The sequence below is a fragment of the Pecten maximus genome, chromosome 14 (assembly GCF_902652985.1).
Source record: "Pecten maximus chromosome 14, xPecMax1.1, whole genome shotgun sequence".
Lineage (NCBI taxonomy): Eukaryota > Metazoa > Mollusca > Bivalvia > Pectinida > Pectinidae > Pecten > Pecten maximus.
In genome coordinates this window covers 21,634,687-21,647,958 of record NC_047028.1, presented here as the reverse complement: position 1 = coordinate 21,647,958, position 13,272 = coordinate 21,634,687, and the positions used below count along the sequence as shown (strand labels likewise).

The following is a 13,272-nucleotide window of genomic DNA, read 5'->3' as shown; positions in this document are numbered from 1 at the left end:
CTTATATTCATATTTAGTCCGGTTTCTGTTCCTAAAATTAGCGTGTATATTTAATTTCCTGTCTTACCTCATATATTGATTTTACTTCCGGTTTAAAACTCCCACGATCTGTCATAATAAATTTCAGTAGTGTATAACGAATTCTCCCATTTGTCTGGAACGATCTGCACTTTTACGCTATGGACCAGGGACGAGCGAAATCGACCATGGCCACAGGACCAGCGGTCACTTGCATGAAAACTCTTTTGATGGTGTTTAATTTTCTGTTTTGGGTAAGTTGGTTGATTTGTATATATTGTAAACAGACTTTGATACGGACAGTGTCAGTGCTTAATGATAGATAATGATATGGTAGTCGAATATCGTACCACATGTCATGCTCGCACAGGCTCTGTATCCATGGTACTTGGTGCGTCTTATCTGTGTACTGTAGGTTGACAGAGAATACCCAGATGCTGATCTCAGCAGATTTATTTTAAAGATAGAGGATTCGTGGCATAATTTAAAACTGTATCTCATTTTCGGTAATAATTGAATTCTATTACAAATGGCCAAACAAGGAAAGTTATTAAATCTTACAAATGCTTTTTTAAGGACATGTATTTTTGTGTGAACCAATTTTACATTTATGTCATGTCAAAAGACTAAATGTGACTGCCATATGGTAAATTTATGTCTCATAAAATTATTTCTATTATACCAAGTAACAAGTGTTTTTCATTCATTAAGGATTTACTTTTATCATTAACATTGTGCTAATAATTACATCTATTTTTTGTCATCAATTTCCAAAGCCTGGTTAGAATTAAGCAAAGCTTAATTTTTTGATGATTTGAAAAATAAAATTTAAAAAAAAGTGTTTTCAGTTCTCTGTTCAAGTATAATTATACTTAAGATATATATCTTATATTGATATTTCAACTTGAAAATACAAATGAAATTGTTTTAGCTATATAGATTTAATTCCAACAACGTTTACATTTGAGTAAATTTGATCGTAAAGAATTGAATTTAGATTAGATTAACATTTAAATAGGTAATTAATGGTAGAAGGTTGCTGTGATACTTGCAAACATTTTTACATTTTGATTGTGTCTAATGTCTACTCCAGTTTCTTAAGTTTTGTGGTGTAATCTTAGACTTTTAATCAATCATTCTAGGATATACAATTGTATATGAGGCTGTCTGGAATAATTTTTAAATATTTATTTTCTAAATGCGCATAAATGTACACTTAATTATCAATTCATAAGTCTTCACTAGAACCTGATAAAGAACATTGCTTTGTTTGCTGTAAAAGAATATTGTCCTATTTCAGATCACTGGTATTGTAATCCTGGCACTTGGCATTTGGACCAAGGTGGACTTGTACAAGTATATGGAGCTATCGTCCATCTACTACAGAGAGTCACCATATGTCCTAATTGGAGTTGGGGCAGTCATTGTTCTAGTCGGCTCGCTTGGCTGCTGTTGTACTATCAAAGGGAATTCCATTTTACTATATATGGTAAGACTTTGATTACATTTCAGCTTTGAAAGTCATAATTGGGTCAAACTTTCAAGGAAAATATTTGCTCTCACAAAGCATTAAAAAGTTTGCAAACTGAATTTTGTGTCGTGATAACCTGATTACTGTACAGATTTTCACAGTGTACATGTATAAATATGGACGTTCAGAGTTGTTAAACCAATCTCTCAAGCTAAATGTCATCAACATAAGAGCTATAACATATATACTAGAAGCTTAGGGGGACCTGCAGTGTGCCTGTGGATGCATCAGAGGGGCTTTTTGTTTGCCTGCTAGTTCTTGACTGGGAAATTGTCTCCAGTATCTTTGTAATCAATTTTATATAGTCCTTTTACTTCCTTATTAATTAGTAAAGCTATATACTACTGATATAAAATTCTTTTTGTAAGAGTAGAGCTATATACCTTAGAGCCCACCACTTCACAAAACAATGTAACTTAATGTATGGTGGTTTAAAGATGAAGTTGCCTTCCAGTATAAACTGCCAGATTATTTTTTTTTTATCTACATGTGAAATCCTTGTATATCAGATAAACTGCCAACCAAGTTGGTTATATTCTGGATAATCCCAGTTTTTTCTCATTAAATGTTGCTGCATGCTCTGTTATGTTGTCAAGGCCAAGGATTATAATAATTATTGTGCCAGGGTATTTGACCTTAAATATGCACGCCCTTCCTTTTTCTGAGACAGAGGATACATAAGCTTAATTAAGTATGTGAAAGGCTGATTACCTCACTGGTGAGCTCAAACCATCTTCAGTCATTTAACCGAAGGCTATCTTTCTTTAGAATGAACAAATTTTTTAAAAAGAATTGAAGTCTTCTTTCGAACAATGACTTTGTATATTGAAACTTCTTAATGTAAGTATTTTTTAAGAGCACAGTGCACTTATTAGATTGACTACATTATTGTTGGAGCATGGGATGTCTCAGAATGGCCTTGTAGTGCTCAGGGATGATAAATAACCAACCCCATTAATCGTCACTGTTGACTGGGTAAACTCGAGTTTACATATGGTTAATTGAAGGAAAAATACTGACTGATGTGTGAACTTCTAAGTCTAATTAATATAGCTGTGATGCATAATTGATGACCCCTGTCTGTGTGTGAGTATGTAGGCTGTAACTCAATGTACCATTAAATAGCAATGAGCTGACAGGATAGGAAAGATCTTTAATTTCAGGGTTAACATTAACAATGTCTCCTAGGTAACCATTCATTAGGAGTCATACATAATGTGTTACAGGGTAATATACCTCGATCACCTGGGGTCATACACATTGTATTACAGGGCTATGTACCTAGGTCACAAGGGGTCATACACATTGTATTACAGGGCTATGTACCTAGGTCACAAGGGGTCATATACATTGTATTACAGGGCTATATACATAGGTCACAAGGAGTCATACACATTGTATTACAGGGCTATATACATAGGTCACAAGGGGTCATACACATTGCATTACAGGGCTATATACATAGGTCACCAGGGGTCATACACATTGTATTACAGGGCTATATACCAAGGTCACAAGGCGTCATACACATTGTATTACAGGGCTATAAACCGGGGTCACTAAGGGTCATATGCATTGCATTACAAGGCTATGTACCTAGATCACCAGGGGTCATACACATTGTATTACAGGTCTATATGACTAGGTCACAAGGGGTCATACACATTGTATTACAGGGCTATATACCTAGGTCACAAGGGGTCATATACATTGTATTACAAGGCTATATACCTAGGTCACAAGGAGTCATACACATTGTATTATAGGGCTATATACCTAGGTCAACAGGGGTCATACACATTGTATTACAGGTCTATATGACTAGGTCACAAGGGGTCATACACATTGTATTACAGGTCTATATGACTAGGTCACAAGGAGTCCTACACATTGTATTATAGGGCTATATACCTAGGTCACAAGGAGTCATACACATTGTATTATAGGGCTATATACCTAGGTAAACAGGGGTCATACACATTGTATTACAAGGCTATATACCTAGGTCACAAGGGGTCATACACATTTTATTACAGGGCTATGTACCTAGGTCACAAGGGGTCATACACATTGTATTACAGGGCTATAAACCGGGGTCACTAAGGGTCATATACATTGTATTACAAGGCTATGTACCTAGATCACCAGGGGTCATACACATTGTATTACAGGTCTATATGACTAGGTCACAAGGGGTCATACACATTGTATTACAGGGCTATATACCTAGGTCACAAGGGGTCATATACATTGTATTACAAGGCTATATACCTAGGTCACAAGGAGTCATACACATTTTATAACAGGGCTATATACCTAGGTCACAAGGGGTCATACACATTGTATTACAGGGCTATATACCTAGGTCAACAGAGGTCATACACATTGTATTACAGGGCTATATACCTAGGTCACAAGGGGTCATACACATTTTATTACAGGGCTATGTATCTAGGTCACAAGGGGTCATACAACACATTGTATTACAGGGCTATATACCTAGGTCACAAGGGGTCATATACATTGTATTACAGGGCTATATACCTAGAACACAAGGGGTCATACACATTGTATTACAGGGCTATATACCTAGGTCACAAGGGGTCATACACATTGTATTACAGGGCTATATATATACCTAGGTCAACAGGGGTCATACATATTGTATTACAGGGCTATATACCTAGGTCACAAGGGGTCATACACATTGTATTACAGGTATATATACCTAGGTCACCAGGGGTCATACACATTGTATTACAGGGCTATATACATAGGTCACCAGGGGTCATACACATTGTATTACACGGCTATAAACCGGGGTCACCAGGGGTCATATACATTGTATTACAAGGCTATGTACCTAGGTCACAAGGGGTCATATACATTGTATTACAAGGTTATGTACCTAGGTCACAAGGGGTCATACACATTGTATTAACAGGGTTATATTACAAAAATGTACCTTATTGAGTGTTCTATGTTATGTTTACAGCTTCTGGGCATCAGATAGACAGATTATGTATCTCTGTGTAATAAGTATTGTATTTAATGAATCAACATAGCTGTTAGATGGATGATACAGAACCATTTCCTGATGTTGTTATTTAGGTTAATATTGATTTTATACCCCAATATTGGTTGTCTTGGAAACATGATTGCTGGAGATTTTGTTATGTTGCACAATAATTTTCTAGATTGGAAGTTTTAGCTATAGTTATGTTGCATATTCCTAATTTACCTCTGACAGCAAACAACCAAATCAATATGGCTTCCTGTAATATGTGTCTGGCTAAATCCAGACTAGCTGTCAATTAGACAAAGGGGACAAAGATACTCGGTACTAACCAATCTGATCTACAGCAAAATTAGGAGTATTTTATACGACCAATATAATTAATTTAATATAGCTACAATGTCAAACTGAAATTTGTCAAAAAGACTCCTATTTATGATTTGTGTAAGTTTAATTTTGTCACTGAGACAGATACTACATGTACTTAAGGATAAACATCCTAATTTGTTTAATTTATGAGATCATAAATTCAATGGAGCATGAGGTAATTTGCACCAACAAAAGTTTGTTCTTTGAAAATGAAAAAAAAACAAAAAACAAAAAACAGACTATTCCTTAATAAGCATAATTTAATTCTGATCAGAATTTCACGTTGAGACTTGTGTGTGTGTGATTGTTAGTGTAATATGTATAAATTCAACTCTTGTACATGTATAGAAAATATATCAAAACTTCAACTTTTAAAAATGAGGTTTAATGAATGGAAAATATATTTTTAAAAACCTGCTTAATAATTTACGTTTGAACTGATCGCTGTCTGACAAAATCCATATTAGTTAAGTAGATAACAGTGTTTGTGAAGCAGTAAAGTACGTGTCATCGTAAAGCTCTACCTGTCAGACAGCCTTCTATTTATTGATTTTTACAATCAATTAGATTACATTGCTCTGAGAAATATGCACGAGCACTTCAATTTGTTTTTTTGTTGCTTGGTAAATAGTATCTGGTAAAATTTACCCTAAAACTATATCTTAAAATGCTTGAGAAATATGTTACTTATATGGTTTTGTGATGTACATATGTGCTGTGTCCCTGTATTGATATGCATGTCGAAACTGTATCAATGCTGTTGTGATCGATATACTTGTCGGATTTTACAGTATACTTATCCCTGTATATATTTACAGTATACTGTATCCCTGTATATATTTACAGTATACTGTATCCCTGAATATATTTACAGTTTACTGTATCCCTGTATATATTTACAGTTTACTGTATCCCTGTATATATTTGTAGTATACTGTATCCCTGTATATATTTACAGTATACTGTATCCCTGTATATATTTACAGTATACTGTATCCCTGTATATATTTACAGTATACCGTATCCCTGTATATATTTACAGTATACCGTATCCCTGTATATATTTACAGTATACTGTATCCCTGTATATATTTACAGTATACTGTATCCCTGTATATATTTACAGTATACTGTATCCCTGTATATATTTACAGTATACTGTATCCCTGTATATATTTTCAGTAAACTGTATCCCTGTATATATTTACAGTATACTGTATCCCTGTATATATTTACAGTATACTGTATCCCTGTATATATTTACAGTGTACCGAATCCCTGTATATATTTACAGTATACTGTATCCCTGTATCTATCTACAGTATACTGTATCCCTGTATATATTTACAGTATACCGTATCCCTGTATATATTTACAGTATTCTTTAACCCTGTATATATTTACAGTATACTGTATCCCTGTATATATTTACAGTATATTGTATCCCTGTATATATTTACAGTATACTGTATCCCTGTATATATTTACAGTATAGTATACCCCTGTACTTATACAGTAACTTATATCCTTGTACATTAATGGTATGCTGTATCCCTGTATTTACAGTATGCTGTTTTCCTGGTCGTGGTGTTTATAGTAGAACTCAGTGCCGGAGCAGCAGGGTTTGTCTACCAGAGCAAGGTGAGTAGTTCAACAGTGGATAATTCAAATTAAACTTAGGTACAGTAGTTGCTGGTTAAACGCCTACATTACTCCGCCAATTACAAGGTTTCACCACAGTCAAATCAAACAGACCATTATATGTCAATGTTCCCTGGCAATCTGTCTGTTGATTAGGGGATGTTCTACTAATTTTCTTAACCAGAGGATTTTCCATAAATACATGTAGGTATTCCCACTTAAAAAAAAATAATTAAAAATCCTCTTTCTGAACAGCAGCTCTCCAGATAAATGATGTGACTTTTTTCAGAGGCATAGAGGATTATGCCAGATTTCCATTTCCTTATTTTCATTTTGCAGAAAATATTAACGTTGGTGATAAATATATGTCTTGCCGATTTGTTTTGCGACAAAATCTTTATCATTATTGTTATTTACAGTTGGAGTCTGGCTTCAAGGAAGGTCTAGAGAAGGCTCTCCATAAATACAAGGTGGACACTGAAATAACAGGAGCCATGGATGACCTTCAGTCTCAGGTAACCTAGGCAACTACTATTCTGGTTAAATAGTTTTACACCAAGTATAATATTTATGGTGTGTTGGATATTATGTCTCCTAATCATTGTTCTACTTCAGTTTAACTGACCAACATCTCATTTTATTCTTCATCTGTCAAAGGTCAGAAGAATCATTATATGATATTGTCCATCTTCCATTTTCACACTGTTATCTGAAATCTGTTGGTACAACACAAACGATTGAAAAGATGTTTATAACCCGTGGTGATCACGTTAACCCTGTTATAGGAATGGTATGACCCCTATTATACTCGGGAGGGTTTTGACTTTTAATATGAATAAACCCAGCAAACAAACAAAGACTAGCTATGATTATTGTAGTCGTTATCAATGACAGTTTTTCAGTCAATCACCATACTGATATGCTATGTGAATGTTCATTGTTGTTTTAGCTTAAGTGTTGTGGGATCCATAGCTATTCGGACTGGGTAAACAGGACTACCACCACTGATGGGAAGATCCCTACTTCGTGTTGTATTGACCTGAACAAGTGTTCCTCTGAACCCTTACCAGAAAATGTCAAAGATTGGTTCTCTAAGGTGATTTAGCCAGTGATTAACTCTGTATGAGGTCTCTATTGTTTGATTATTCACCTAGAAAACAAGGATTTATTCAAATGTTTGTTTATAAAAACATTCAGTTAGTAAAAATACATTTTTCAAATTCAAATTTTTAATATTTAATTACAGAATTGAAATATTATAATCCAACATTTATAAATCGTAATTACACACATATCTTTTTTATTGCAGGGATGTTACTCCACCGTTGTAGATTTCATGCAAAGTAACATGGGATTGATCGGCGGCGTCGCCCTGGGGATCTCTTTCTTCCAGGTGAGAATTTTTTAATGCAGTCCTTTTGTGTCAACATTTTACTTTAAAGTTTTGTGTTTGGATCAGTTGCTCAAAAAGAATAAGCCCAACTTTAACCAAACTTTGTGTATAGTTAGATCACATAGTGGAAATCTCAACACAGCCGTCATTTACAAATATTATTCAGAATTTATGGCCCCATGACTCTGGAAATTAGGGATGCTGGGAATTTATATATAGGTATATTCATGTATTTGTTTATAATAATTCTTGTATATACATATTCATGTATTTGTTGATAGTAATTCTGGTATATACATATTCATGTGTTTGTTTATAGTAATTCTTGTATATACATATTCATGTGTTTGTTTATAGTAATTCTGGTACATTTTTTGTATATACATATTCATGTGTTTGTTTATAATAATTCTGGTATATACATATTCATGTGTTTGTTTATAGTAATTCTGGTATATACATATTCATGTGTTTGTTTATAGTAATTCTTGTATATACATATTCATGTGTTTGTTTATAGTAATTCTGGTACATACATATTCATGTATTTGTTTATAATAATTCTGGTATATACATATTCATGTGTTTGTTTATAGTAATTCTGGTATATACATATTCATGTGTTTGTTTATAGTAATTCTGGTATATACATATTCATGTATTTGTTGATAGTAATTCTTGTATATACATATTCATGTGTTTGTTTATAGTAATTCTGGTATATACATATTCATGTGTTTGTTTATAGTAATTCTGGTATATACATATTCATGTGTTTGTTTATAGGTGTTTGGTGCGCTGCTATCATGTTGTCTCGCAAGGAACATCAACAAGGCCAAGTACGAACAGGTTGCTTAGGACTTCGGCGATACCAGGAAATTTTGTTTGTCAGCATCAACAGATGTTCATCAAATGTATTCAAAATTTGAGATTCTTTATACACAAATACTGAATTATAACTCCATGTTATGTAAATATGTTTAACAAAAAACTCTACAGAATTTCTAGCAAGTAGCTTCAAAGCTTCAGCTTGGAGGTACAAGTCAAACAAAGCTTTGAAGTGAGACAGATTTCACAAAATTTGTAATAAAAAAGCATGTCTGACAAAGCTTTTAAAATAGACAGATTTCATATTTTTTCTCAAAGCCAAGCTAATCAAAGCTTTATAGGTTGACAAATTTCTCAAAATTTGTAGAAATTTGTAAAAGAGACAATTTCAAAAATCCTACTGTATCTTAATCTGCATTACAAGTATAGTGCTATGTTTATTTGTGTAGTGAATCTTATTTAGATTGAAAGAAATGTTGTATCATTGATGTGTTACAACTTTCAAAACAAATAAAATAAAAAGTTTCAATCAAATTACTGAAAATTCAGCAAAACAAATTACACACTAAAACATGATTGGCATGCAGAAAATCAAATGTAAATTATTATTAGATATTTAGACCATTCTTGTCATGGTATTTGAATATAAAAATTTAGTAGGTCACATTCTTAATGAACAGTTTTTACAGAATTATCGATTGAAGCTTATTGAAACCAAGGTTTATTCAAAACATCATTAGTACGGATTTAAATGTGTATTAAATATGTTTCTAATATGTGAGTATTTTATTTTTTACGTTTCTTTTGTATATTAACAGTTCAATGCTTAAAGTGTGCTTAAACTTTTCTGCGCTTAGTTCTTTGTTTAACAATGAATTTATACTTTTAAACGATTTTTGAAGATCTGATAAAGTTTATTATATAAATTAAGAAATATAATAAACTGTATGGTACAAGAACAGCATAATACTTTAATCTCAAAAATAAAAATAAACCAGGTTTTATTATTTTTTTCATAGTCATTTTTTTTCTAAATCAAAAACCATAATGGATGGAAGTTGATAGTATTATAATCATATACCATGCAATTGTTTGTGTGTTTGTTGTTGAAGAAAAGTGTAGTAAATTGACATTTTAATTCAGTATTACAGCATTATTTGAATTTTAAACTGTAACTATCTGTAGATCACTAAAAGTCAGTTTATGTTAATTCTTGGCTATACATTAGTACTGTTAAAAGAGATTCATGTAATACAATATAAAAGAACTGATACATATAAATATTAAATGAATATTTTCCTCAAATATCAAAATTAATTTTTGAAAATGTACATATCAAACAATTTAATTACTGACATAATCCAGGATTTTTTTCATTATTTGAACTTTTCTTCTTTAGACATACGATATAAAATATTGAAATACTCTGTCTTTCAGCATTTCATTTTAAAAGCAAAGCATAATTATCAAAAAAGATGGGTTTTTTTTGTATAATTCAAATCAAAAAGTATTAATCAATTGTATAACCCCACCAATATATACCTATTGATGCCTCAAAATTTTTGACAGAAATGTAACTTCTTTGATGGAAAACCCTTTGATGGAGAAACCTCATCCATTGAGATATTTTAGTTACATGTATATTGATATTTGTCGTCCTTGTGTATCAGATATAAAACTCTACACTCATGCTTGCCTTGTCTTTCCTGTCAGTCCTTACTAGGCTTAGCCTGATGAGATTTGTGTTTTCACAAAACTTGTTTCTTTTATTGCCATGGTTAATGGGACCATTTCGTACTTCCATGAAGACTTGGTTGCCATGGTTACTGGGGTAATTTCGGACTTCCATTAAGGTTTAGTTGCCATAGTTACAGGGGCCATTTCATACTTCCATGAAGACTTAGTTGGCATGGTTACTGGGGTAATTTCAGACTTCCATTAAGGCTTAGTTTTCATGGTTACTGGGGCCATCCCGTAATTTCATTCAGATGAAGTTGAACCATTTATGGTAGCTGCCTTTATTTTGAAAACTATCCCAAAACAAACTGTATAAACTTTAACAAATCACACTTGATCACCTACTTGTACTTTGGTAACCAGGACCATTTAGGTAGTTGCCATGGTAACCTTTATGTTTTACTGCCTTTTAGATTTAGTTGCCTTGGTTACGGGGACCATTATGTTGTATATCCATTTTTAGATTAATCTATGATAGTTGAATAATAGCAAAACAAATATTTGTTCCTATGATAATTTTTCACTGTTGTTAAAATAAAAAAATCGGAGTTTGCTATCTATGTATATTTTTTGTTATCTTGGTTATAGAAAAAAAAATTGTTGCTATGGTAACCCAATTCTTATGGTTCTGTAGAGAGCTATTTTTATCATGATGATACCTTTACAATATTGATTCAAAGATTTTTGATTATGAATTTACATTTGTATGTGCAATATGAAAGGAGAAAGAATATCGTTGTTCAGAATGGATTTTAAGGACAATTTTAACCATACAAGTTTGCCATAGTACCTGTCTGCAAGTATTACGCAAACAAATTTATTTTCTGTGCTTGTGAATATTAACTAACTTGTTCATTCTTAATGTTCTAGATTATGTGACTGTGATTGAATACAAAAAAAAATCATGTTAATGTTTTTCAAACACGTATTATTTGAATCTTAGCTTTTCATCATCATTTCAATGTGTAGATACTTACTTTGTTATGTCTCAAGTTTTTAGAGTAAATCCAGATATGTTTCCTTTTCATCTTCAAGTGCTTGTCAGGAATGGAAATCTAAAAAAAATATTTACTTAATCCTGCAAAATACAACTTCAGTTGTCTGGTGAACTGTGTTTTGAATACAACAGAAAGAAATGAAACAGTTTTGAAATGAAATTTTCATTTCGTATAATTTAGGATTCAGAATACTTATTCTAGATGTTTGTAATAGTATGATGGTTGAATAAGGATGAAATGATCCTACAGTGGAATGTTTTTATAAGAAACAGGTCTGATGGGGTTATTCCAATCCAAATTAAATACAGTGAAACCTGACTTTACCGACCACCGACTAGAATGACATCCTGCAAACATCCAACCGTATCCACCAGAGTGGTGACATGCTCCACTGACTTTGCTGACACTGACTTTACTGACGCACTGTCCTATCCGACACATTTATTCAGTCACATATAGTGTCAGTAAAGACAGGTTTCACTGTAGTTATACATTAAATGGTATCTCGGACATATTTGACATACTGTATTATAATTTGAGATAGCTGGTACTTCTGTAAGATCTACATGTTAAAGTAAACCCTGTTTTTCAAAACTTAGCTGTGAAAAATTCTGTAACAAAATAAATGCAGCATTAAGAATAAAACTAGTTTAATAGCATTAAGTGTTAATCATATTTCAGCTTATAGTGATGGCAGTTGTTGTATGTCTAGGACATTTTGTTTATTGTAGTCCAAACAATTTGACCAATTTGTTCATTTATGAAATAAGGCTGAACAGTGATATGACGTTGATTTCTGGCTAGTCTCTGATAAAAGAATTTCAGGCCTGTATTAACGTTTGTAGGTTAGTTGAGATTTATGCACGAAATAAAAAAATTGACAAACCAGTTTGTCTAGCATAATGAAATGCCTGAGGTGAAAGGTTGTCATGATTAACAAGGTCTTTCTGTCTCACCATTTTGCTAACCTTATGTCATGCATAATGTCATCCTGCGAATCTCTATCGATTGTTGCCATCTCTTTAATTTAAAATTAGCATTTCAATTTCGTTATCGATCTTTCTAGATTACTATTTTAACAATATTCTGATGTCATTCATAAAGACATCCTGCTTATCTCTGCCGATGTTGCCATTTTTTGCATTTTAATTTTGCTCCTCAACCACACATTTTTGAAGATGTGATACAGTTGTATTTTGTTCAAAGCAAATTAAATTTTGCTACCAATCTTTCTAGATTACTATTTTAACAATATTAACCACTATATCATCCTTGAACATTTCGCTAATTAAAAGTATTTTTATTAATTATAACAAAATGTACTTATATAAATATATTGGTAATTTACTTGTGTGTGTTATATCTATAGAAAGTATATTTGACCTTTCCTCGTTTTTGTTAGGAATTTTAAAGATTATCCTTGTTAAGTATATAGTTAAGGTAGATTATATAGAGGCATTTTCTTCAGTACATACATATTTGTAGTAGTGTTGTATTGAAATAAACTTCGTCTAAAATCGTTACTTTTGTTGTTTTGTGTACTATATACACAAGATGTTTGTTGAACTTTGTATTTACCAAACATGGTTAACTTGTTATGTATACAAATTGTCGTAAACTTTTTGTACAGTGAACTTGTTGTGTATACAAAACATAGTAAACTTGTGTATACAAATTGATGTGGACTTTGTGTTTACAAAACATAGTGAACTTATTGTGTATACAGAATTGTCATCAACTT

General features: G+C 32.3%; 1 protein-coding gene across 1 annotated transcript; it reads left to right on the top strand.

Annotated features, from left to right (window-relative positions):
• The first annotated feature begins 86 nt into the window (after positions 1–86).
• On the top strand, positions 87–13,054 carry LOC117342129 (tetraspanin-7-like). Its single transcript, XM_033904138.1, has 7 exons — positions 87–272; positions 1,319–1,507; positions 6,501–6,575; positions 6,995–7,090; positions 7,525–7,671; positions 7,885–7,968; positions 8,755–13,054. Exons 1-7 carry the CDS (start codon positions 180–182, stop codon positions 8,824–8,826), a joined length of 756 nt encoding a protein of 251 aa, XP_033760029.1. The 5' UTR covers positions 87–179; the 3' UTR covers positions 8,827–13,054.
• The last annotated feature ends 218 nt before the right edge of the window (positions 13,055–13,272 follow it).

What these genes read in the sequence shown, in the direction of transcription:
- LOC117342129 (XM_033904138.1), top strand. Translation starts at nt 180, where the DNA reads ATGGACCAGGGACGAGCGAAATCGACCATGGCCACAGGACCAGCGGTC. An exon ending in TGTTTAATTTTCTGTTTTGG is followed by an intron (nt 273 to 1,318) that starts GTAAGTTGGTTG and finishes GTCCTATTTCAG; the next exon opens with ATCACTGGTATTGTAATCCT. An exon ending in TCAAAGATTGGTTCTCTAAG is followed by an intron (nt 7,672 to 7,884) that starts GTGATTTAGCCA and finishes TTTTTATTGCAG; the next exon opens with GGATGTTACTCCACCGTTGT.